Here is a 27,487-nt window from a genome sequence, read left to right as displayed (position 1 = left end):
CATCAACTCTGAGCCCGGAAGGTATAGGTAGCGTGATAGATGAAAACTCTAGTGAGACTGGTGGAGTTCAGTATAAGGAAAGATTTTTGTCAATGAGTATTCTCTAGCACTAGTATGATTTGCCTTATGAATGCCTATTAGAAATGAGCTAGATATTCATCAGCTAGAAAAAGCTGTCAGTAATACAAGTAACTATTGAGCACTTACTGTCAGACACTGCTAATTCCTTTTTAGATGAGGAAGCTGAAAGTTTAAGAAGTTTGCAAAAGATGGAGTTAGGATATATGCACATACATATCACAAGGATACCTCTGAAAAGATGCTAAAATAAATATGCGTGTATCAGTATTTGTTGTGTTCATATATTTCCTAGCAAGTGGTACTTGATTATTAGTTACTTTTGTAGTATTTTAAAAATTTTCTCATTATTTTTAAATGATAGTATCAAGCATTAGTATTTTATATATTTAGCAGAGATTCACTGGGCATATTTTCAGATCAAAACAGTATAATATGTATTTTATAGGCAGAGCATTTACTGCCTTGTCTGGGATAAGCAGAGCAACGGCGTTAGGTATTATTATCATTAATGTCATGATGTAAATTATTTTGTCTACTTTTCTTCCTCCCCTGTTTTATTAGGATTTATTTTAATAATTCTAAACACCTGAAGTGAATTGTTTACTATATATAGGTCACCTGACAAGTACATTTACATGTATTAGTCTATGTCACAGTACTATACAGAGTACTTCTTAGGGTTTAGAAAGCAAGCTTAGAGAAGGTGTTTAAAGTCCTAGAGCTAGTTAGCAGTAAGCTCATGATTTGATCCTTGATTGACTGTCCTTCAGCATTAACTTGTGTTACAACATTTATAAAATTGATAAATTTTTAAATTTAGTTAACATATAAGAAGAAATATGAATGAGACCGAGTCTCTAACTTAGAATAGAGGTACAGAACATAACCTCTGAAAGTATAAGCAGACATGGTACCAGTGGGTTTGTACTAAGCTACATTTCTTTAAATTCTTTTTTTTTTTTTTGGTTTTTTTCTCCGGTATCAGGAACCGAACTCAAGACCTTGCGCTTGCCAGGGAGGCACTTTGCCGCTGAGCTAAATCCCCAGCCCCTATATATATTTCTTTAAATTCTATAAGGCACTAATGACTTTCAGAAACATCATTTGTTTAATATTTCAGAAAGAAACATTAAATAATTGGCATCTATAAGATATTCCTACATCAGAAAACTTCCAGTGTTAAACTGTCATAAGTTATTTTGTACCTTCTACCAATTTTGGTAATACACCTCCCCAACATGTACAGTCATTTAATTTTATATATATATGGACATTATAAAATGTATAGAAAGGAAGGGAAGAATTTCAAAGGATGCTATAATAAAATAATAACTATTAACGGTATTCTTTGTAGATGGAGCAGAATAACTAGATATTTTTGTATTTTTAATCTTATTTTAACACTTCACGGTATTTTGAGGTTCTGCTTATGTGATTGCTTCAATACAATATTTTTAGAACAATGAGCAACTGTTGAAGAATTTTAGCAATAGAAAAGGAAGGTGTATGCACTGATTGGTTTTGAACCTTATCAAATGGTTTGGAGGATGTTTTAGATAGATGTGCAGAAGTCATTTAATGAAGCCCTTTTGTGGTCCAGGCGACAGGTAGTAGCACACAAGTAGAAAGATTTGAAATGTGTTTAGTAGCTGAAATCCAAAAGCCTATTGGGTTGGATGGCAGGGGGAAGTGGGTACAGTGGGAGGTGTTAAAGATTCTTTTAAGGCTTAAGAAAGTGTTAGGGAGGTGTGAGGGATGCATTTAAGGCTTTTGACTTGTGTTACCATGCATGGTAATAACACAGAGAAGGCTGAAGTGAGTAGAAATACATGGGCAGTTTTATATATGTATAATTCTAAGAGACCTTGAGATCTTTCAGTGGAGATGATAGCTAGGCAGTTAATACATTGAGCTCAAACTAAAAATTTTCAACATATGCTTGCTAATGGAAGTTAAGGAATTGATTGTGAACAGCTAATGAAAGAAGATGGGAATGTGGGTAGTCTTAAGGGACACTGGTATTTAATAGTAAAGAAAGTGAGCTTGAAGGAGGGGCAGGCAGGAAAGGAGCATTGCCAGAGTGGCAGGATGTGTATCAAGAGTGGTAGGTCAGCTGGGTGTGGTGGCGCATGCCTGTAATCTCAGCATTCTGGGACATTGAGGCCAGAGGATCACAAATTTGACTGGGCAAACTTAGCAACTCATCAAGACTGTGTCTCAAAACTAAAATAAAAGAGCAGGGGGTGGAGCTTGGTGTAGCTCAGGCGATAGGCTAGAGAGACAGGGAGCTATATATATGGTTGTATATGAGACAAGTGAATTTCATGCCTTGTGTTCTGTTCCCACAATATTTGCACACATATATGCAAGTATTTAAAAAATACCAAATCCAAAACACTTCTGATCTGAAGTATTTTGGATAAAGCATGTTGAACCTATAGTAAATCTGCTACTGAAAAGTTTACATAGATGTATCCTATTTTTACTTTGCTTTTTCTGTTACATACTGTAAAGATACCAAAGTCTCAAAAAAGTTAATCTATAAAATGACTGGCTGTCGAATTTCTAAGTAATAAGAGGATAGTCAAAGACTGGTAACATACATGACTTAGGTTCATTAACTTATTGCCCCTTTTATATTTATATAGGCAAGGTTAAGCAGCCTGTAATACTACTTTGTGTAAAATACAAAGAATGCAGATGAAATGATTAATTAGATTTGTTATTTCACAGTCTGTTGGATAAATATGATCACTTGTCTCATGGTTATTTATACCTATTTGCCTTAGTTTTCTCTTTGGAAAATTTTGCAATATGTCTGTTTTAGTATTTTATGTAAGAACCTTGCAAGTATTTTGAAGGCAAGTGTCATATTCTAGTATGGCCCTATTTCTCCAAGTTAAATACAAGCTATTTTGGCTTTATTTATATAACTTTTTCTGTAAAGAGACTATTAACCACCCTGATTACATGTTTAAAGTATACTTTAATTTTTCATTGTAATCGTAAAAGGTATAGATTAGAATTGCACTCAACACACCTAACTGTGGGGTTCAATACGTGTAGTATCCTTTGAGACATTAGAAGCATCATTATTGTTATGGTTTAATATCTAGAAGTCCCCCTGAAACCTCTTGTACTCATATGTGGCGCTTTGGGAGGTGATTGGATGATGAGAGGATGACACTTAACAGTGGCTTAGTCCACTGGTGAGTTCATAGTTAAGAGTGATGCTGGGGGTAAAGCCTGCTGAGAGGAGGTGGGTCACTGCGGGTGTGACCTGCAAGGGTCTATCTCCTTGCCTCTCTTGATCCTTCTCCCTTCATCCCTCTCTCTTCTTCATCTATCATACCATAAGCATGCCTCCTCTGCCATGCCCCACTGCTATGCCTCCCTGCCTTGGAGCCAGCCGAGTATGGACTGAAACCTCTACAAACCGTGAGCCAAATAAACCTTTCCTTCCTTAAGGTGTGGATGTCCTTAAGATAGTGTGTCCCAGTGATGAGAAAAGTAATGAAGACGGTTACCATGGATGCATTAAATCTCTTTCTTAGTCCTCACTGCCATTTTTGTTCATTTAAGGCTGCAAAAAGGTAACCATCTACCTTTCTAGCCTTTCTTGGAATTTATTTGTGCGACCAGGTTTCATTATTTTATATAAGTACATGTGAGGTTTTAAAACCTAAATAAGCTCTAATACTGCTTAGATCTATGCAGATTATATCAGATTTATGCACTATGTAAACACTCTTACTTGATTTCTACTCATTTATGTGTCTTTGGGAAAATTGTTGAACAGGACGGAGCCATGTCCAAACTTGATATTGAGATTATCCCATAATCTACTTTGTTATTTTAAAAACGCTCCATTTGCATCAAGATATTCTACTTACTGTGTGTCACTGATTTTCAGAATGCTTATTGTCTATTTGATGTGAGAAATGGTTCTTTTAAGAGATCTTTTTGTAACTTCAAATAGACTTTCTGTTTTTTACTTTTAATGAATTGTTTAGTATTCGCTTAGTGGAAACAGAATGGAACTGACAATCCTTGTATAAACACAAAATTTTATTTACTTTAAAGCCTGTATTAGTGATTGCTTATTTGTTCACCATTTTTGATTAGTCTGAGAAACAGGGTTCAAACCACACAGTAGCATGACCAGAATTGTTATACTTGGAAATAAAGTTTTGGTTCTAAGTCTTTAGCAGATCCAAGTGCACATGTATTATTTATTCGGACGTTTCTCAAACTCTTCAGTTTATCTCTGCAAAAACTAGTTTAAAAGCAGATTTATAGTTCTTTAGGCTGACTGTATATCTTACTACCAAACTTTATGATTTATAGTATAATTTTCCTTGGTATATGATTTAAAAGGTTTATTACTTTTTACTTTCCTTTGTGGCAGTACCTGTGATTTGATAATTTTGTTGGAAACTTAACACACATTACAGCATTTTTTTGTTAGAATAACAGTGATTTAATTTAGTATACGATGGCAAGTAGGGTTTATCTTTCATGAGAGAGAAAAAATTACATTCACTTTTTAAAAATATCATATTGTCAAGAAGCTAGACAAAGTAATTTTTTGGCCTCTGAGGAACTAAGTCTTTTGATTATTTTGTGACTGTTTCCATTCATTAATTTAATGAAAGACTACTTTAGTCTAATAATTTGATATAATGAAAAAAGTTATATGAAGACAATAAGAATTCTAAGAACCTTTGTCTTTTCAAAAATAATAGTTATGACTAACAATATCCTCCAGGAAAATTATGTTACCTGTCATTATCTATTGTGTCTTCCTTAAATCTCATATCATTTATAGCCAGAAGAGTGAAACTTGCTTTTTTATAGTTTGAGAGTTCTATTCTCATTTTTGAAAAATCTCTGTAGTAGATGTCTATTTCTGTACCCACAGCTAGCTTTTCTCTCCTCGCTCTCATTTCATTTGATTGCTTTGGGAACTTGTATCAGTGTGTAGAGGAGTGATCCAGGCAGCTGTGCCTTTACAAACAGTCACTCTGAGTACCAAATTAGTTTGTTGTGCAAATCCTGGATGAGAACTGCACCTGCTCTCAATGTGGATGAAAATGGCAAATGTTATAGAAAGCTTAATTTTGAGGTTTCTTTAATAGCACCTGATCTCAGAACTGTGCTGGAGATATTTTCTCTTGGAACTTTAGAAGTCTTGCCAGGTAGAGCTAAACGTCTTTGTTGTCCTTTTTGCCAGGACTTAGGTGTGTTATTTTTTAGGTGATAATATGCTGTTCGCACTGTGATCCTGTGTTTGGGCGTTGCATTAGAAGATGTCTTCCAAAGATGCTAGTGGTTTTCTAAAGGTGTTTTGGGTTAAAAATTTATAGCTAGAGTTTCACTAGTGTTTATTATGTATGAGCATCACATTTTCAATTGAATAATTTTGAGTGGCTAAGAATATATGTAAGGTTATCTCTCCTGTACTTATTTATTGTCTTATGGAAGAAAAGGTCTTATTTTAAAAGTTCTTTGAGAGGTGACAGGATTTAAAGGGTAGTGCATACTGTAAATGAAGAACATTTCCTGTTGCAATTTCTTTTGGATGTAGGGGGCAAAGTATATCTGTGTGTTTGTGTGTGTGTATGTGTGTTTTCTAAGTTTTAAGTTTCTTTAATACCACCATTAACTTCAAGGACAGAGCTTTTCTTACTAATAGTTAATTGAAAATAACCATTTTAAATGTTTCTGTGAGCGACAAATGTACAGACTAGAGGTGGGGAGCAGGAGAAAGTGGGCAGATAGTAGCTGGATTCAGTCAGTTAATACTGTATATATTGAAATTCCAGACAACCCAGTTAATATACAATTAGTATGTTAATTCAATATTAATAATAAAATTTAAAAAGAAATACTTTGAGGAGAATACTATTTCAACTTTTTAGACAAGGTCTTGCTATGCAGTTCAGGCTGGCCTTGAGCTCACTTTGTACCCCAGGCTTGCCTGGAACTCACAACGTTGCTCCTGCCTCAGCTTCCCAAGTGCTGAGATTACAGGCATGCGCCACCACTCCTGGCCTATTTAACCTTTATCTTTTGACTCATAAGTACTTTTCTGTGTTAGTTTTAAAGCATTCTGGTTCCTAAAGTTTTTTTAAAGAGTAGCTTCATTGAAAGGAAAGTTCACATATTATATGGTCTACCCACTTAAAAGTGTATGAGTCATTGCTTTTACTATATGCATGGATATATGTAATCATTGCCACAATTTTAGTGTACTTAAGTCACCTCAGAAATAATTCATGGGCCTTTAATTGTCATTGTCCATCCTTCTCTCCCCTACCTTCTCTTTTCCCAAAGAACCACTAATCTACTTCTGTCTATAGAGATTGTCCTATTCTGGACATGTGTTAAAAATAATCATACAATATAGTCTTTTGTGTCTGATTTTTTTCACTTAGAAAAATACTTTCAAAGTTCATGCAAATGGTACACTATTTCCTTGCTTTTTGTAGAGGCATTATATTCCATTTACAGATACACCACCTTTTGTTTACCCATTCATCAGTTGTTGAGCATTCTGGTTGTTTCTACCTTTTCTCTATTTAAATAAACTAATTTGTACACATGTGTTTGTTTGTATATCTGTTCTTTTGATTGTATGCCTAGGAATGGATTGTTGAGTCATACAATAATTTTATGTCTAACTTACGGAAGAACCAACGAAATGGTTTCCATGGTGGCTGCACAATTTTGCATTTCCACAGGCAGTGTGTAAGCATTCCAGTTTTTCCACATTCTCATCAGCACTTGCTATTTTTCATTTTTATAAACTTCCAGTGGGTGTTAAGTAAGGTTTGAATATGATCTCAACAGTATTAACTCTTTTACTTCATGAATATGCACCTTTTTCTCTATTTATTTACCTCTTTAATTTCTTTCAGCAGTGTTTTGTACTTTTCAGTGTATAAGTTTTGTACTTGCTTTGTTAAAGTGATTCCTTAGTAATTCTTTTTGATGCTATTATAAGTGAAATTTGTTTGTGAATTTCATTTTCATGTCATCGCTAGTGTATAGAAATACAGCATTGATCTTGTATCTTACAACTTTGAAGAACTTCTCTATCAGTTCTCATAGTATTATCTGTATGTGTTAGTATCATCTGTAGATAAAAATAATTTCTTCTTTTTCAATCTAGATGTCTAATAATTCTTTTTCTTGCCTATATGCCCTGGCTAGAACTACACTACAGTGTTGAACAGAAGTGGTGAGTGCAGGCTTTCTTGTCTTCTAATCTTAGTGGGTTAAATATCCAGTCTTTCACCATTGTGAGGTGATGCAGTGTATAATGTTAGCTGTGAGTTTCTGTAGGTGTCCTTTATCTAGTGAGGAATCTCCCTTCAAGCGTTCATTTCTTGAGTGATTTTCTCCTAAAGTAGGAAAATCGTCAGTTTTATTTTGCATCTACTGATTATGTGATTTATTTTTACCCTATTGATATAATGTCATATATCAGAGATTTTCTTCTGTTGAGCCAACCTTGTGGTCTTAAGATTAACCTCACTTTGTCTTGGTATGTAATTTTTTAATAGACTGCCGGAGGTAGCTTGCTAATATTTTATGAGGATTTTTGTGTCCCTATTTCAATGAGATACTGATACGTAGTTTTCTTATGAGGTGTTTATCTTTGTTGTCAGTAGTATTGACCTCAAAAAAAGAGCTGAGAAGTGTTCTCTTTCTCTTACATTTTTCAGAAGAGTTGTGAGGAACTGGAGTTAACTTCATTAAATATTTAGAATTCAGCAGTGTGATCATTTAGACCTGTGTGTGAGTGTGTGTGTGTGTGTGTGTGTGTGTGTCTGTGTGTCTGTGTGTCTAGTTTTAATGAGTAATCAATCTCGCATTTGCAAGAGGTGTATTCAGATGGTCTGTTTTCTTTGAATCAGTTTTGATAGTTGATATCTTTCCAGCAATGCATCCATTTCATCAGTCTGCTCTATTTATTGATAAAGACCATTGTCCGTACTATTCATTTTTATCTCTTTGGAATTTTGTAAGATTAGTAGTGCTGTCCTTCTTTCACATGAGTCTTCTGTTTTTCTTCGCTAGTCTAGATAAAAGTTTGTTAATTTTATCAGCTTTTTAATAATCACCTTTGATGGTCTTGATTTTTCTCTACTGTTTTTGTTTCATTTATGTGTGTGTTATGTTTATTATTTCCTTCCCTCTGGTTGCTTTACAATGTTTTTGTTCTTTTTTGGATTATCTGAAGGTTGGAAATTAGGTTACTGATTGGAGGTCTTTTTTCTTTAGACATTTATACCTACAAATTTCCTTCCAGGCACTGTTGCAGCTTCTCTCTATAAATTTGTTCTGTTGTTCTTCTATGTCATTCATCACACAGTGTTTCCCTTTTGATTAAATTTTAATCAATTGATGTTTTGTTTTATTTACCACACATTTGTGAGTTTTCCAACTTTGTTAATGGTTTCTAATTTCCTTTGAACTATTTCTGTTCTTTAAATTTATTGAGATTATATTATAGCCTCGTATATGACCTAACCTGGAGAATGTTTGGTTTTTGCTTTGAAAAAGATGTGTGTTCCGCTCTTGTTCGGTATTGTGTTCTGTAGGTGTCCAGCAGGCTTAGTTAGTGTATAGTGTATAAAGTCTTCTTTTTATTTAACTTATGGTTAGTTTTGTATCCGTAATTGAAGAATTCATTCATTACTGTTGATTTTATTTATTCTTACTTATCCCATATTTTTCTTTTCATTGTTTTCATATACATACACATTTGTGTTCTGTCTCTCAACACATGCACATTATAATATGTAAGCATTTTGTACATTTGAATTATCATCTGGAATCATTTGACTCAATCTAAAAAGACTTGGCTAAATATTTCCCATGAGGTATGTCTGCTGCTCTGTTCTTTGGTGTTTATCTGGGAATGTTTTGCTTTCACTTTTGAACGATAGTGGATATGGATTTTTTGGTTGAATAATATTCTTTTGTTTTGTTTTGTTTTAACATTTTGAATATGTTATCCCACCATTTATGACCTTCATTGTTTTTGCAGAAGTTAGTATATCGAGACTTCTTGTTTTGCTTTGTTTTGTTTTGATGGTGCTGAGATCAAACCCAGAGCCTCTTGCTTAGTGGACAAGCACTGTATCACAGAGCTACATCCCCAGGCTACTGGGTCTTCTTTTAAAGTGATAGAGTATTTTTCTCTTGCTGCTTTCCAGATGTTTTGGTCTTATCATTAACTTTGAGAATTTTCACTGAAAGTCTGTGGATCTCTGTGTTTATTGTATTTGGAGTTTGTGTGGGTTGGTGTTTTTTAATAAACATGAGAAGTTTTAAGCTATCATTTCTTCTACTATTTTTGTGTGCCTTTCTCCCCTGCTTTTAGTGCTCCTTTATTGGTACCCATAGTGCATGTTTGGTACTCCTGTCATGGTACACATCTTTCTGAGTATCTGTTTATTTTTCTTCATTTGTTCATCTTTCATTCTTTGGATGCCACAATCTATCCTCCTGTTTCCGACTCTTTTCCAGCTCAAATCTGCTGTTCTCCTGAAATGAATTTTTGTGACAGTTATTATACTTTTTAATCCAAAATTTCCACTTGATTGTTTGTAAAATTTCCCTTTATACTTCCCTATTTGATTTGGTCTAGTCTGTACTTCTTTAACCGTGGTTTCCTTTCAGATTTATTGAGCAGATTTGTAATACTTTGAAGAATCTTTTCTGTTGAGCTTGATATCGGGCCATGTTCACGGATATTTTCTTCCTCCTCCCAGCGTGTATGGACCACACTGCCCTGTTTCTTTACACTACTTTGTCTATCCACCCTTCCACCTGGCAGTTGGACAGTGTATTACAGGTAGTACATAAGCTCTGGATAATTGTCCCCTGTCTCCAGGGCTAGTTACTGTTACTTACTTTTTTATTTTTTACTTTTTGGAATTATCTAGATAACTTTAGTGAAAATGATTTCATCTTCCTTCATACCACAGTTAAGCTTCTGGTGTTCATGGAGTGGAGGGTTTGGGGATGCCTGCAGTTATGTTAGGCTGAGGATAACTGGCCAGGGCTTTCTCTTCTTTCACTGACCACAACTAACTTTTAATTTTAAGCTGATTGCTCTATTGGTTGCAACATTTCCTTGGTGTGTGTCTGTGTGTGTGACAAGTTTCTCTGCAAACTAACCCAATAAATTTGTGACTCTTTTGAGAAAAATAATTGCAGAGGCCTTCGTTGATTTGTGTTCTGTAGGTTTCAACTTCGTGCCATATTGCAAATGAAGTCAGTCCTTTTGAGAAGGGAAGGAGTGATCTGTTTAGATTGTCTCACTTCTCCCCTAAATCAGAATCTCTGAGACTGGGCTCTGGAGGAAGCAGTAAGGACAGTGGCTTACTTCTGTCTGAGTGATACCCCTACTGTAGAAGCTGAGTCTGCAGTAGAGTAGATGGGCAGTAGACAGGGTCACTTTGCTTGTCTTAATGATGTGATGTGAAATGACCACCTGTTATGAGTCAAGGCAAGCGTGAGACCACATTGTTTTCCCATGGTGCTTGGCCCAAAGACAGAGCTTCTATTCCATTACTGTGAGCTGAGGGGAGAAGAGAGTTAGCACATTACCTGAGTGGGCACACCTCAGCTATCGGTATGTGGGGGGAGACTGAGAATGCTGAGGTCCTGCTCCTCCCAGGAAGAAAACCCGTGGCCTGAGTGCTGTGGGTGGAGGGAGCCCTCTGCTCTTGACTGCCACAGTCTCTTGCCAACTCAGGGCTCTTGCAACAGTCAGGTATGGTGCTTCTGCATTGCTACTCTGGGAAAGGTGAGCGAGAGTGGTTTGCCACAAATTTCTTACTGAGGTTTTGGAGATTATTTTGAACAAATATTTTATTTGCTATATGCTCTGTGGACAATTTCTAGAGGCTTTCAGTGGTTGTTTTACTATGATTTCTCTAGTTTTACTGGGGAACGGTGTGCAGGATCTTATGTTGGAAGTTGATCTCTTACAATTTAAAGTGTTCCTGTATAATAGTGAGACAATCGTCATTTTTGGATTCAGGAGGGTGTCATTTCAAAACTCTACTGATTAGCTGTGTAACTGGGCAATTTATGTAAATTTCGAAAGCTTACTTTTTATAACTGCAAATGCAATAATAGTACTTTAATTTGAAAAGATTGTTAGAAAGATATATTAGAAAACATTTGTAAGTGTACCTAGCATATAATAACATACAAATGCTGTAGGTGTACTTAGAATTGATAGGAAATCATCTTTATTTTGTTTCTTTTGTTTTCCTTTTATGTACATATCAGTAAAATGAACAACAGAAAGTATTTATTGTACATATAATACCTCATATACACTCAACATAAATTTTTATCCAATGATTTCATTTGTGTGGATTCTTTGATATTAGAATTGGGTTAATATAACATCGTCACATTCAAAATTAGAATATAGCCATTCTGAAAGGTAAATACAACTGTGTATTTCTAGATCATGCTTGAGGAAATCTAAAGGCTTTTAAGATTAGTTATGCAGTTGTGTAATTTCAGGTCTCTATATTCTAACATTGGTTGTATGACTCTAGAATCAATTTAATCTTTGATAACCACTGCGTAGAAGTATAAGACATGCATGGAAGTTTTTAAGTAAAGTTATGTACAGGATTTACAGCACTATTTAGATGCCAGATAATAGGTTTTTTAAAATACATGTAAAAATTTCACATATAGTCCTGATTCATTGAAACATTCCAATGGTTCTTTACCTATGAAATGGCAACTGTTACATAAAAAGCTGTAAGGAAAATAGTACTTGGAACTGTAAAAATATCAGAACAGCATATTGAAAAGCCAGTTAAATTAACTTTACAGTTTCATTTGGTTGTAACAAGAAAAATGATATGTAACAGTTTATTACTATATGATTTAAGAGTAATATATTTAAATCATAATTATTTTTAAAATTTGATAATCTTTACTTGTATAAATGTAAATAGGCTTTGTAAAGGTGAAAGCTTCTTCTCAGTGTTAAGATTTAATTTTCTAAGTTATTTATGAAACTCTTTTCCTTTATTCCTTTGTTTGGTAGGATGTTAGTAACTTGAAAAGTTAATTTTGAGCTAATAGGCATTTTACTTTTTTCCTCTTTTATTAGTTATTTGAATTGCTTGGACCTGAAGGACTTGATCTTATTGAGAAGCTCCTCCAGAACAGAATAACAATTGTGGATAGATTCCTTAATTCTTCAAATGATCATAAATTTCAGACTCTTCAAGGTAAGAGTCATGCAGTGGTAGTGCTAACTTAAAAGAAAAATTCATTGATTAACATTTCTCTTTAATGTAATTACATTTTTATATCATTTGGTCTGTTCCCCCCCCCCCGTGGTCTATTATATAATTTGCTATTTCCATTCTATTAAGTAACTTTTAGATATGGCAGATTATGAAAAAAATTAAGAGATACAAGTAGGGTATGACAGTGTTTCAGTATGATATTTTTGGTAAAATGTAAAATCACTTATAATAGACAATATTTTCTTTTAAGCAAATGTATATAGTATTTACTGTGGGCCAGAGAGTATTATAATTTCTCCTCTACTTTGAAAATGGTAGATATTAGAATAATTCATTGAAGACTTGCATACTTCAACAGTCATTAATATTTTGTTTCCACTGTCCTTTTTTTTAAATACACGAACACACATACACACACATACACACACACACACACACACACACACACACACATACACACACACACACACACACATATCCCTTCATTTACAATTTTGGCTGAACAGTGACTGGAAGTTGCAGACATTGTGATATTTCACTTATAAAATTTTCAGTGTAATGTAAGAACAACGACAGTCCCTACTTAAATGTGATCAGCCGTCATGCTGAGCAGATTGAACATAACGCAGAATCACATACTATACATTTTTTTAAATCTCAAGAATATTACAGATTTATCTAGGAAGCCAAAGCTATAAAAAAAAAAATCTCTGATGGGTTATAATACAATGATGTCATACCCAGGTTTTAAGTGATAAACATGAAAATGAAACTTTTTACTTTACCCAAATGTATTTGCCAGCTCTACAAAAAGTTTGGGATGTTTAGAAAGCATAAGAAGTATACCTTCAACGTCTATGTTAACTTCTAAGTAAGTTACATAGTGATTATGGCAGTAAAAAGAAATGTTAAAAACAGCCTTGATTTTAAGTCCAGAATTTCTCCAAGACTGATAAGATGTTCTCAGAAGCTTAGTATTGTTTTAGAATGGTTAGAAACTTGGAAGATTAAACTTCACCTGTCTTCCTGCAAATCCTTGGTCCTAAGTGTATCGAACAGTTCTAAACTGTCTTACTCCACTAGGGATTCCATCTATAGGACAGTACCTAGTGCGACACATTGCAGTAAGCCTGCATTAAGAATAGGTGTCTGTGAGTGGAGAAAATGAGTTAAACATCGAGTCCTGTGATATAAATTCTGAGAATTTGGTATTTCTTTTGTTAGTCTCCTAAATGTTACGGTAGAGATATTTACTGATTCTAACATTTATCAGTAACTTTAACATAAAAGTGAGTCCAGCTTTACAGGTTGGAATTGCAAACTTTAGATGATGAGCTGGCAGTTTTATTTATGCTCATTATTTTTGTTATTTCTGTTGCACAGATTTTACTGTATTGGGATAACTTTTTAGAACAGCACACTTTTTTAGCTCAAAATAAGTACTTGAAGTAAATATTTAATTTAAATTTTTTAGAAATATATGTGAGCCATCAGTCTTTACTGAGATGTATTCTATTCTTCTCACACTGCATTTACTCTTTTATTCCGTATTGGATCATTCTTGACGTTGCTGTTATTAAGAGTGATGCTTATACTGTAGGAAATGTGTGCCATTTAAACAGGTAAATTTAGCATGTCTAAGGGTTGTAATAAAGAACTTGGCAGCAGTATTATCGAAAGTTTTTTAGCTCGGTGGGATGGTGCTTGTCTATAGTCCCTGCACTCTGGGAGGCTAAGTCAGGAGGATCCCAAAGTTGAGCTCATTCTGGATCCCGTAGCAGTGCAGAGAGACCATGTCTCAAAATAAAAAATAAAAATGTCTCACTTGCTCAGTGACATGGCCCTAGTTCAAGCCCTACTGCTATCTGGAAAAAAAAAATAAAAAGACAAAATAAAAGGTGAGTTTCTAGGTTTTTGTTGTATATACATGAAAAATTATTTTCCTTAATTTTTTGAATAAGAAAATACTCTTGAAGAAAGGAAACTGTAAAGTTTTGTTCATCACTGTTTCTACTTATTTGTATATTTCAATGTAAGTTTTGTGTTTAGTGATTCTTCAGAATTCTGTTATAATTACCAAGTTTTACTTTTTGTTTATAAGTGTAGCTTAGCAAGTTACTAACCATGTCCCATCCTTTTCTCTATCAAAATCACTATCTTAGAAGGCAGTGCCTTCCTGTCGTTTAGCATTTTCTAGCTCTTTTGCTTTATCTGTATCCATATCCCTCCTATTCTGCTCTTATAATCAGGAAACATAAAGTGAATGAGAAGTCACAGGGTGCAGTAACTGGCCTCTAAGTTGAGGATACTTACAAATTAACTTCTGTCTTCAGGCAGGGCTGGTATGGAGAGTGTTTTAGTATAAAATCAAAATTAAGTTAGTTATGGTGTCAATTGGCAATATTATGAATGATACAAAATTTTTTCTATCATAATTGCATTCTAAAAGGATATAAAGTTTCATATTATTTTTCAGTAAAGTTAAGGTTATATCATTTCTGCTTGTCATTCTCTACAATTAGCTTATCACAACAAGCAGAACCGTAAATTTAGGTGTTTTATGTTCAGTCTTGCAGAATTCTAGTACATTCTGTTTTTTTATTTTAAACAGAAAAAAAGTAAAACCAATAAAACAATTTCAAAACAGGCTAGTAGGAGAATCATTGTGTATTGTTATATTCATAGCAGTTGTTCAGAGTACAAGATATAGGCATGAAATATTGTCTGAAAAAGTATTAGCGCAAAGCTTTCTTTTCAATGAACTGAGAGAAACTAGCTGTATAACTATCTTAACTGTCTTGTGTGTATATGTATATATTTTTTTCTTTTTCCTTTCCCTTCCTTTTTCCCCCTTTCACCCAGTTTTTCTTTCCTTTTGAACAGTTTCTTCCCTAGTCACAATATCTGTTTTATATTTCGTATCTTATTTACTTTTTCAGTTTCTCACACAAGTGGTTTCTAGTATATTCTAATTGAGACCTTAAAATTTTTCAGTGAGGTAGATGTATGTTCCTTTAATTATAATTTCCTTATATGGATGATCACAACAAGCATGTATAAAACTATGTTATCACATTTGCTTAAAATGTTAATGGCGGTACCACATAGTATGTAATATGTCATGTGAAGTGTTTATACTTTCACGCTTTAAAATGTTTAATACCAATTTCTGATAACAAAATGGCATTATTCACTTTTTAAATATTGCGCTTATTATCTGTTACTGGTTGTATGAGGTGCATACAATTTAACTTTTAATTCAAAGTACATGTGAAAACTGTCAGAATGCTGATTTTTGTTTCTGTCATTGAAAATTAATCATGAATTCAGTTATTATAATACCAGTATAGGACTTCTTCAGAAAGTCTTATAGGACTTAAATTGGAATGTACGTGTTTTAGAACTGTTCTAATACTTTTTAAAAATTTGATTCTGATGCAGATGGAATCATTTTGTAATTTTGAGATAAGCTTTCCTTTTTAAGACTTATAAAGCTGTTGTGTGAGGAGGTAGGTTATTTCATGCGATGGAGAGTTAAATGACCTACTTGAAATCATATAAAGAGGCAGTGACAAATATCTGAAAATTGTGCAGATTTGACCAAAAATGAATTAGAAAGCAAATCTTCCTCTCCTTATGTTAACTCCGTCAGTGTTCTGTATTGGATCTTGTCGTTTGTTGAAATAATTTGTGATCTTGTCATTTGATGGAATTATTTGTACTGTGTCTGTCACAGTGTGGACTGAGTCTCACTTCTTGTTGTCTTCCAAACCTGGCAGCAGTGCCTGGGATGTAATAGTATAGTGAATGTTTTGCCTTAGGTTGTTTCAGTGACGTTCTTCGCAGTTCTTTAGGGCTGCAGGGAACCAAGATACTAATACTTAGATATAATTAAAAAAGAAGGTAATCCTGTTAGAAGAAAATTTATACTAAATATTGAGTTTGACAAACCGTAGACATACTTACACTTTGTAAACATTTCCCTTAGTGATTCTCCTTCTTCTTTCTCCCTCCCTGTCCGCCCTTCCTCCCCTTCCCCTTCCCCTCTTCCTCCCCCTCCCCGTCCCCCTCCCGGTCTTCCTCCCTCTCCCCCGTCTCTCCCTCTCCCCTCTCTCCCTCTCCCCATCCCCCTCCTTGTCCCCCTCCCTGTCCCCCTTCCTCTCCCCCTGTCCCTCTCCCTCTCCTTTCTTGCTTCTTTGTTGTTATTACTGTACTGTAGGTTGAACCCAGGGTGTTCACACTGAGCTACACAGCCCATCCTTTTTTAATTTTGAGACAGGGTCTCACTAAGTTGCTAAGTTGCCCAAATGAGGCTTGAATTTTTTATCTTCCTACAGCAGCCTCCTAGAGTGCTGGGTTTACAGGCACTGTTCCTGGTTACTTCTTTCTTTTTTTTTTTTTAACTTTATGTCCATGAAAAAATATACCATGTTCTTGCTTACTTTGATTTGGCTACTACTTATAAATCTCCTTGAACTAATGCTAACAAAATATATTTCATTATGAATAAATCCTAACATATTTTCAGTTTAACAGAGTAAGGCCTGTTACATAGGAAAAAGTTATAACTAATATGTAAAGATTTTTATTTTATCATTATGCTAATGGTAATTATAATTAACAGATAGTTACCATATTTTTGAAATTACATAAATGGTTTCAAAATTATAAATTAAATTTTTATGTCACTGATGTTATGTGAAGAATTTATGTTAGTAACATTAAACTGTTGAATTTATAGGAACATAGTGCTGACTTTTCTTAAGTCACTGTAGTATCATTTAAACATTGTTATTTTTTTTTTTAAACATTGTTATTTAAAGAAGTGTCATTTAACATACTATAGAAAGATTCCCTAAAAGCATCACAGTGACTGATCTGAAAACAGCAATGTGCCGTATAAGAACCATTGTTAATTCCTACCATCTTGCATGGTGAAGCTCTGTGTCATTTCCAGTGTTTTTTTTTTTTGTTTGTTTGTTTTTTTTTTTATTGTTACTGTCTTTGATTATTTGATCAATCTTACATTCTTTTTCTGGTAGACTGAGCAACTTGGTTGAAGATAACAGTATGTAATGTAGCAACCATTGTTAATTCCTGTCACTTTGTTTTGAGGTCATGTATCGTTTTTTGTGTTGTTTTGATTTTGTCTTCATTGTTTTGTTTTCTTAATTTTTAAAATTGAAAAAGAAAAGAAATATTCAAGTGTATAATTGAATAGATCAGATTTAAACAGTGATTTGTTAGAGGTTAGTCCTACTTTGTTTTTTAATGCAGAAAATGGTTTACATAAAAGTGAAATCATGTCTGAGACTTACAATTTGTTGTATTTAAAAATTTGCTTCTTAGACAATTGCAAAAAAATTTTAGGCGAGAGTGCTAAACCTAATTATGGTTGTCAAGTCACTATTCAGTCTGAACAAGAAAAGCAGTTGATGAAACAATATCGCCGTGAAGAAAAAAAAATTGCTAGGCGAGAAAAAAAGCCTGGAGAAGATGGAGAACTTTCTGGAGAAGGTCTCAAGTGTTTTGATCCTAAGGAATTGAGGATACACAGGTAATAAAAGCCCAAAGCTGAAAAATACTTGCTGTAACTGCTACTTTTGTGTATGTATCGTTACCATGTTTTTAGCTTTTACAGTACAAGTGATTCTTACACTGTAGTCTCATTTTCTTGCAAGGAGAGAATTTTGTTGTATGAAAATCTGTTTTCTGGAATAGAAAAAGTGATCATCTACTTAGTTAAGATATTCTTCCTTGTATCCACATAGGTAAGAGATTACGATTGTAGAAATAAGCTGTTTTTTATTCCGATGTGTGTGTAGTACATAGTGTTCACATTCCTTGTGGGGACTTGGTACATGGACATAACGTATCTAGAAGTAAGCTACTTAAGAGCAGTACACTGGCAGCTCTGTTTAAGTTATAGAAAGTCTGCATCAATTTATTTTGCTACTTTTGTTTTTTTCCCAACTGAATAATATTTTTGTCTGTTATTATTGTTACTTAAAAGTTAAAAAAAAGAAAAAAGAGTAAAGACATTATTGTACTTGATTCTTTAGATACTGAAACAGTTTTTTTTGTTTGTTTGTTTTTGTTTTTGTTTTTGTTTTTCTCCGGTACCGGGAACCGAACTCACGACCTTGCGCTTGCCAGGCAGGCGCTTTGCCGCTGAGCTAAATCCCCAGCCCCTCTGAAACAGTTTTAAAAAGGAATTTGTAACTTGTTAAACATCTTTGGATTATGAGAAAACAAGATTCTAAGGAAAGAATACTAAGGCAAACTTATGAAATGGTGTTATCTACACATGTGCTTAATTTTTTTTCTTAAGAAAACTTTTCTGGATATAGCTAAATTTGTTCTCTTTATAATGGAAAACTACCTGAAATAACGACCTTGTTTTAGTATATGCTTTCCTTTTCAGAGTGAAAATGATAAATTTGGCCTATTGTTCTTGTATTTGCAGAGAGCAAGCACTTTTGAATGCTAGAAGTGCTCCAATTCTGAGCAGGCAGAGAGACACGGACATCGAGAGAATACGTTATCCCCATGTGTATGATTCTCAGGCTGAAGCCAGGAAGACATCAGCATTCATTGCTGGTGCAAAGGTATGACACTGGCATATAATCACTTGTACTGATTTGAGGAAGTGCCATGTGACTTTTTTTTGTTTATTTTGTGTGTCTAGTACTAGTTTACTAGAGTATGTTAAATTTTATTTAAAACTATAGGGAAATGAGATATTGCATTGTGAAGTTCCTGTTCCTTAAAACAGTCTGTATTAAGAGCATACCTGTTCATTTCTGTCATTATTTCTGTAATTTGTATTTTTGAGTTAAACCTACATAGTGCACATTTTCCTACTTATGTGTGGTTTTGTCTTCGGGGATATCATATAATTAATGTATACCTTAAGATGTAGCAACATGCTGTGGCCTGTGTATTACATGAGGTATCCGATAGATAAATGTTCTATGTGTTTTTATATATATATATTTATTTTTGTTTTCATAGGTTTATTTTCATTTAAATGAGCTAAATGTACTTGCCAGTGCTATGTCAAAAATGCTAATAGCATTGTCTGACCCTTTATTTGAAAAGCCTTTAACAGAACAGTGTTTTACATACGTTATTATTGGATTCTTATGTTTGATGTTTATAGATGATTTTACCGGAAGGAATCCAAAGAGAGAATAACAAGCTTTATGAAGAAGTAAGAATTCCCTACAGTGAACCAATGCCACTTGGCATTGAGGAAAAGCCAGTTTATATCCAAGACTTAGACGAGGTGAGATGAACCTTTTTACTGTTTATACTTTCGAGGGTTGAATGTATTATGAGTAGATTTGTGTTAGAATAATTGTTTTTATTTTTATTTATTTATCTATTTATTTATTTTGGTCTTTTTGAGACAAGGTCTCACTATGCAGTTCAGGCTGTCCTTGAACTTACTTTGTAGCCCAGGCTGGTCTGAAACTCACAGCAGTCCTGCCTCAGCCTCCCCAAGTGCTGAGATTACAGGCATTCACCACCATACCTGGCTGAAAAATTGTTTTAAAAGTAGTTGGCTAACATAGTACAGAGACCTACTTGATTAATAAAGAGGTATACTAGGAAAGTTTAAATTAAACACATACATTACTTGATACATTAAATATAGTTTGTATATCTATCTTATTTTCCTGTTTATTTTGACTCAGCTAACTTTTTGGTTTATTATATAAGCCAATTTAAGGTTTTTAGAATTCATATATACAGCTGGCACATCAAATGGTCAACCGCAATAAAAGAAAGTGCTTGGTGGGAATTATAAAGCATTTTCTTCATTTTCCCACAACTTTTTAATTTTGAATAAATTCACACATATAAAAGCTACTTGATTAATAATTGTCAATATGTACATCCTTTATTTAGATTCACCATTTGATAAAATGTTATACTTGTTCAATCTCAAAATAAAATAGATCTTAAATTTAAAGTAAACATTTAAAGTTAATTTTTCTATCATCAAATGCTTGGTTTTTAAAGATATGTGATATGCAAATATCAAATAATATAGGAAAGCAAAAAGGCAGTATGAAACAACATAAGGATATGTTGAATATCCAAATTCAACCCTCAGAATAACCAAAATTAACTCTATTCTTTTATATTTGTATATGTATTTTTTGTGAAGATGTTATATTTTTACGTACATATATATATACATATCTTTCTTTTAATCACATTTTATTTTATCTCATATTTTTTACTTCTTTTTGTTTGTTTGTTTTTTGTCTTTTTGAGACAGGGTCTTGCTATGCAGTTCAGGCTGGCCTTGAGCTCACTTTGTAGCCCAGGCTGGTCTCTAACTTGCAGTGATCCTCCTGCCTCAGAGTGCTGGGATTACAGGCGTGCACCACCATGCCCGACTTACTTTATTACTTCTAAAGCAATTCCTTATCATTATAATTTTAGGTGGTTTTACACAATAAATTTTTATAGTAGGGTAAAATTTTAATTATATCCTCTGTCAGTGTTTTTCATCCTATGCATCAAAATGACCTGTAGAAAATTTTCAGTATGCAAATGCATTTAATCTTAATTTAATCATAACTTCTAGGGAGTAGTCCAGATACAAATATTTTGAAGATAAATTTTAAGCTATCCAGATAATTCTGAAAAACAGTTTTAATGTTTTCCAGCTTAGGTTACCAATTCATTTCTAAATGATTTCCTTTCCCTTTGTTAGAGGTATTGGAGTTCTTAGGGTCATGGTGCATATTCTCATCATATTCTTCCCTGAGTCATCAGGAGTCAAAGAGGAGTTTTTCAAAGGAAACGATGTTACTTACTGTTATTACTTATGCAATAAAAATGAGAAATGTTCTAAGAAGATGGAGCTATTTTTGAAATTACTTTCAAAAGTAATTGTTATTGTAAAGTATGTTTTATATTTGTACATTTGAGAGTTACAGTTTTTAAAATAGTTAATACAGTATCATTCAGCAACAATGTAGTACTGATCTGGTTGTAATATTTGGTTTGGAAGTATAAAAGATGCCTAAGTGTTTCATTAGAATGGAGATGGATATTGAGGACATAGGATTTTTCCAGATAGATATACCAGGTAAAGAATGCTACATATGTAGGCTGTATGTGAAGAATGACAGCAAATGAATCTATAGAGTTAATAGTTTGCCATGACAGGCTTTGAAACGCTGTACCTTTAGTTATAGAGGTCAGATGATAGTGGGCTTGACTAAGTTCTCCGTTGGGGATCTCACAAGGATGAGGTCATGGTCTTGGCCAGACTGAGCTGCCATCCAGAAGCTCTGGGACTGGACTTTCTCCCAAACGCAATGACATTGTTTTCTAAATCTGATTTTCTTGCACTTCTAAGACAGAGATGCCTATCTCCTTACTGTCAGTTGTGGGTGGTCATCCGTTCCTAAAGGCTGCCCACATTTCTTGGCAAGTGGCCTCTCCATCTTTAAGTCTAGCAAGGAAATACCAAGTTTGTTTCAAATCTCTGACTTTTGCTGCTAGCTGCTGAAAAACTTCAGTTTTAAAAAATTTGTGTGGTTAGATCATATCAACAAGATAATCTTCTGAAGTGCAGGACTGCTGTTCAGTATAGCATAACCTACTCAGGGAAATAAAAACCATTACCTTCTCAGTTCTGCAGTTTATGCAAGATGTATATACCGTAGGCTGATCTCAGGAATACAGTAGGAAATCTTGCTTTCCACTTTCCTTCTCTGTGGTTTTTGTCAAGGTTTTATGCTTGGCATGGAGCGTTTTGGACTTGTGAGTTTACTGTTCTCATCAAATATGGGAGGTTTTCAATGATTATTTTTTCAAAACTTTTCTGCCCCCATTCCATTTTTCAGGAACTCTAATCAGATACGTTTTAGGACTGCTTACATTGACATACAGCTCATAGATGTTACAGTATATTGTTTTTCATCTTTTTCTTTTTTCGTGCTTCACTTTGGCAATTTCTGGTCACTTGCCTTTGTATTTTCTAATCTTTTTTTTCCTGTGGTATCTAACATGAGTGTTGTTAATCTCATCTAGTGTACTTTTCTTCCAGGATTTGGAATTTTTTTTTTATGTCTATAAGTTTGATTTGTGTCTTTCTGATATCTTTTGAGATCTGTATGTACTGTTGCAATCATTTCTACAGCCCAAGGACCAGCAAACATTTTTCTGTATAGGAGCATTTTTTCTGGTTTTTTGCATGCTCGATAATGTTTGTTTGAATGATAGATACAATTTTAACCTGTTGAATGCTAGATTTTTTTAATGCCTTTAACAGTTATTAAGTTTTTTCTTAGAACAGTTTTCTTTGGATCAATTTGATCTTTTTAGGTCTTGCTTTTTAAAATTTCATATGGACCAATACAGCATATAGTCTAGAGTTTTCCATTACTCTAGCGGGGACAAAACTGATGAAGTAGGAGCCAGTGTTTTAGGTAAACAATAGGAAAAGGATCATTTTATTTAGAACTTAGAGTGCAGACCTCTTGTTCCAATAATGTTTTGCTGTGAAAATAAGACTCTTTCCTTTTTTTTGGTAATGACTTGTTTGGGAATGCAGTTAGCTACTGGTGGCCATCAGAGAGATGTAAAAAAATACACTTTTTAATTTTCTGTAATTCCAAATTTCCAGCGTTATCTGCCGCTTTTAGTTCAAAAGAAAAATAAAATCAATAGATAAGCCATGAAAATTCACGTGACATGTAGAGATTTGGAGGTGGTTTAATGGAGTAATGATTCCCTGCTTCCGCAGGTCGTTGTCCTCTCTTCATCCCCTCAGAGCTGAGTTTCTCAATTGTGGGGATACATTTTAATTGTAAAAATCGTTTAAATATTTTAAGTCCTCTGTATGTTTTCATTTTGGGCATAGTTTCTCTTTATTGATTCTTCCTGTCATCACTACATTTCCACCTCACATCTAGTTATTGGCAGTAACGTAGAAACAAATTGCTTTTCTTTCCCTGCAAATAACTGTTAAGTCTAGCTGCTGTTTAAATTTCCTTTTCCATTGTTCGTCAGGTTTTCACCCCCAGCACTGATTATTAATTATTCTTTCTTGTATATTATTCTTAGTAATACCAGCATGAACTCCAACAGAATCTAGAGGCCCTGAATGATATCTTTAAAATAAATATTTCAATACCTTTTGACAGTGTATATTCTCACATGAGTGAGTTTTTGTATTATAGTGTAATAGTCAAATCAAGACAAATACAGGATTTATGTTTCATGTCATATATCTAGAGACATTCCTTTAGATCAATTCCTGTACTCTGAGAATATAACTTGTCTTAGAGGTTATTTTGTTTATATAAAAACCTTTATGAGAATTTTATGGTTGTTTCAAGCACTGATATTTTTTTCTTGGAAAAATAAATTCAATTTTGAATTTGATGTAGGAATTTTGGCATATTAGTTCAGTGGCTGTGAACTTACGGCAGTCATGCTGCGGTTGGCTGTTTGTATTATTGAAAGCTCTAACAGTTCCACATGACTTCGTTAGTGTGACATTGTCGGTTACATATTGAACTCTGTACTGTTCAGTCTATTTTCTACTGTGTACAAAATGACTCAAATTCAGTCTTCTGCGGTACCATGTTTCATTTTAAACTGCATGAAACTACATATATGATGGCTTCAGAAATTTGTTAACAGTGTATTTATTCAGTTAATACCAATAGCAAAGTTTTTGAGTAGTTAGGTGATAATAGGACACTGTATCTTCTTAATGTTACGGTCCATGAATTGACTGATTAGGATCATAGTAAAAAAATTTTTTTTTTCTGAAAACTTGAATATATATTTCAGAAGAGGGAGCGAAATTAATAGGCTCTTGTTTCAGAAGCTGTGAAAATTAATAATTTGGAACTGAATACATTTAAGATAGAAGTTCTATTAGGAAGTCAGGATTAAATTCTAGGAAGATTATATTTTTGAAAATAGGATTGGACCTTTAGAAATTTAGAGAATGGATGAGTATTTTTCTCTATATAACTTCCATTTTTCTTATGATCTGTGGATCTTACATTAATTAATGCACTATGAATCTAAAATAAAATAGGACCTATCCCACATATGTAAATCATTTACAGTGTTTTTGAATATCATATTTTTGGTGCATATTAAAAAACATGGCTGGGCATGGTGGCACATGCCTGTAATCCCAGCACTCGGGAGGCTGAAGCAGGAGGATCTTTGTGAGTTTGAGACCAGCCTGGGCTACAAAGTGAGCTCAAGGCCAGCCTGAACTGCATAGCGAGACCGTCTCAAAACAACAAAAAAATTTTAAAAGAAGAAAAACGTGAGGTTTTTTTCCCTCTTTTGTTCATTGAATAGATATAAAATATTGCAAAATAAGATTTTTCAATCTTTTAAACTTTTATTACTTGCTTACTAACTTCTTTGATACTGTGATATACATTTGAGATTTTTCTTGTTTTTGTTTCTATATTGGTTTTTAATTTATAAGTTATATAATATTTATACATAATGAAATATTCAATGTTATATTTGATAGATTTACTAAAATATATTTATAAATGAATAATGAAATATATTTATTTTTCCTATTTATAGTTTATAATTTATTTTTATACTATTCATTTATAGTGAGTAATTATATTTTGCCAATAATTTAAAAACTCTCCCCCCTCCTGCTACACTCTTTTTTCCTCCTTCTCCCCTCCCTTGCTAGTTCTGGATATGAACCCAGGGCCTTTGCACTGAGTTAGTTGCATTCCCAGTCCTGTTCTACTTACTGCCTTTTTGAGGCAGGATCCCTCTAACTTGCTAAGTTGTCCAGGTAGAGCTCAAACTTGCAGTTGTCCCACTTCAGCCTACCAGAGCTCTAGGATTACAGGCATGCGCCACCATGCTCAGCTTTGTATCATTTATTGTCTCCCAAATTTTCTTTATGGGAATATGGTAGTTGCAAAAAATCTCTTTAAGTTCTGTTGATCTAAATTGCCTTTATTTTACCATTATTTTTCAAAAATAGTCAATATAATTTTAGGTTGACAGCTTTTTCTCAGCACATGTAACATATTCCACCATTGTCTGCTATTTGTTTTTGTTTTGAGAATTATGCAATCGAATTGTGATTTATTTTAAGGTTTCCTTTGTCTGTGGCTGTTCTTAAGATTTTCTTCAGCCCTTGGAGTTTTCTAGCTTTACCACAAAATTTGTTTTCTAGCTCCGACTTTCTTTTGACTTCCTATTTTCTCATTCTGTTGGAGTCCTAACATCAGCAGGTAAAAGAACTAAGGAAGAAAGAAAAAAAACTTTACAGTTTTGATACACCCGTCTTTTTGCAGACAAATAACATAAAAGAAAAAAATCCAAAAGAAATACAGTGTGCTTCCATTGCCTGCTCTGAGCTTACAGCCTTGTTAGAGACAGAGGAAGGTATCTCCCTTATTTACTAACGATACACTATAGAATTCATTCAGCAAAAAATCAGCTCAAATTCAGTGTTGAAAGCAGTGGCATCATCCCAGGCTGTACCACTTAGTGAAGACCTCTTGGAGAGCGTGAGACTTAATTTTTAGTAGAGCTTCTGTTGGGTGTACAGGAAAAGAGTTCCTGATTTCATGTTGAAAATACTGTGCAGACCTAGTGTAACGTATTAGATTATATCATGTTATGTGTCCCTTTTTATAGAGAGTCTTCAAAATTAACTTTTTATCATGGAAACTTGGTCACTGTCAGGAAAGCCATTAGTTGATTGGAATATTATTTAATATTATGAAAACTCTGAGGAAAAACTTAAAATTCTTAGGTTACTGTCAAAAAGTAATTGGGGACTTTAATGCATTCTGTCTGTTGCCTGTGGTTACAGCTTTTGATAATGCAGAGGTACCTCGGTTCACAAACTTAATTCTTTCCATGATTCTGGTCACAAAATTAATTCCATGATTGTGCTTGTGTGGAAAGAATTAAGTTCACGAACTGAGGTCCCACTGTATACTATCTGTTCTAAGGTGGCTAAGTATGTAGAAATTTGATCCACTGTATATACATTCTTATAAAGTTATAATATAGATTCATTTATTTTTGCTTCCAGCAGTTACGTTATGAAAAAACAATGGTTACTTGTTATGTAAGTGTGCTATAGTTAAAAATATGAAATGTTTAATTCTTATTTGAGGAGAAATACTATTTCTATTTTCTTTTCTAAATGCGAATTAATTTTGTCTGTATGGCCTAAACCTTTACAGGATTGCAGTACTGAAAAGTCTGCTGGGAACACTTGCAGACCTCTAACTCGGAAAAGGGCACCACCTGCTTTGAAAAAAGTACCTGCTAAACTACTGAGCAAGTTATAACTAGCATCTGCTTCTAACTATGAGTAAAGTTATCAAAATAACTTTTCACAGTCTATACTTCTGATTTGTTAACAGGAAATTAGACTGCAAAGGATTAAAAGCTTAGAGATGCGAGCTCTCCTAGAATGTTAATTTTAGAATTTAATGAATTCAAAAGTGTGAAAATTAGATGGATTTAAGTTGTGGGAATTTTAAATTGCCTTAGAAATGGATTTAGTCCATATCTTCCAATATATCTGTGTTGTGGTTACACAGCTTATTACAATAAACAGAAATATTTGGTACGATTATGTTGTTCTTTGTAGATTTTCTTCTCAGTATTAGAGTCTGTAAATTATCAGTCATCAGTAGCCATGTATGGAGCTCCTGATGGATACTATGCATTTTGTGAGGAGGAGGCATAGTTGGTATGACAAGGTTTAGACCTATGATCCTGCTTTTAAGGAACTTGCTACCCAGTTAGGAAGAGAGAACTGATACTGAATTCCAGCTTCACCGTTTACACATTTTGTGGTATAGATGAAGTTACAGAGTGCCTCTGCGTTTTCCTTTCCTCCCTGGACTTTTTGGTGTTTCATGAGTTAATGAATAGAAGATGTTTAGCACTGTCTGTAATATGTTTTAGGTGGTCAGTAAATTCTCAGCCTGAGAAATGCTTGTCTAAACTGTTCTTGCAATCATTTTCTTAGATTGACAGATAAGTTTTGCTGTTTAATCGCACTTTGAATGTTTCTGTAAGGAATCATTCATAAGCAA

General features: G+C 33.8%; 1 protein-coding gene across 3 annotated transcripts in view; it reads left to right on the top strand.

The window, feature by feature from the left end:
- The window catches only part of Ascc3 (activating signal cointegrator 1 complex subunit 3), a 294,273-nt gene that overhangs the window by 34,903 nt on the left and 231,883 nt on the right, over window positions 1-27,487 (top strand). For all 3 annotated transcript variants that reach the window (XM_005377814.2, XM_005377812.2, XM_005377813.2), the window contains 4 exons: window positions 12,245-12,365; window positions 17,736-17,943; window positions 18,853-18,994; window positions 19,549-19,674. In XM_005377814.2, the coding sequence (XP_005377871.1) occupies window positions 12,245-12,365; window positions 17,736-17,943; window positions 18,853-18,994; window positions 19,549-19,674 (597 nt within the window). The remainder of the gene's footprint in view (window positions 1-12,244; window positions 12,366-17,735; window positions 17,944-18,852; window positions 18,995-19,548; window positions 19,675-27,487) is intronic.

This window comes from Chinchilla lanigera, unplaced genomic scaffold, assembly GCF_000276665.1.
Source record: "Chinchilla lanigera isolate Chin_1 unplaced genomic scaffold, ChiLan1.0 scaffold00010, whole genome shotgun sequence".
NCBI lineage: Eukaryota > Metazoa > Chordata > Mammalia > Rodentia > Chinchillidae > Chinchilla > Chinchilla lanigera.
Note: the sequence above shows the minus strand (reverse complement) of the source record. Positions and strands in the feature narration are given on the sequence as shown.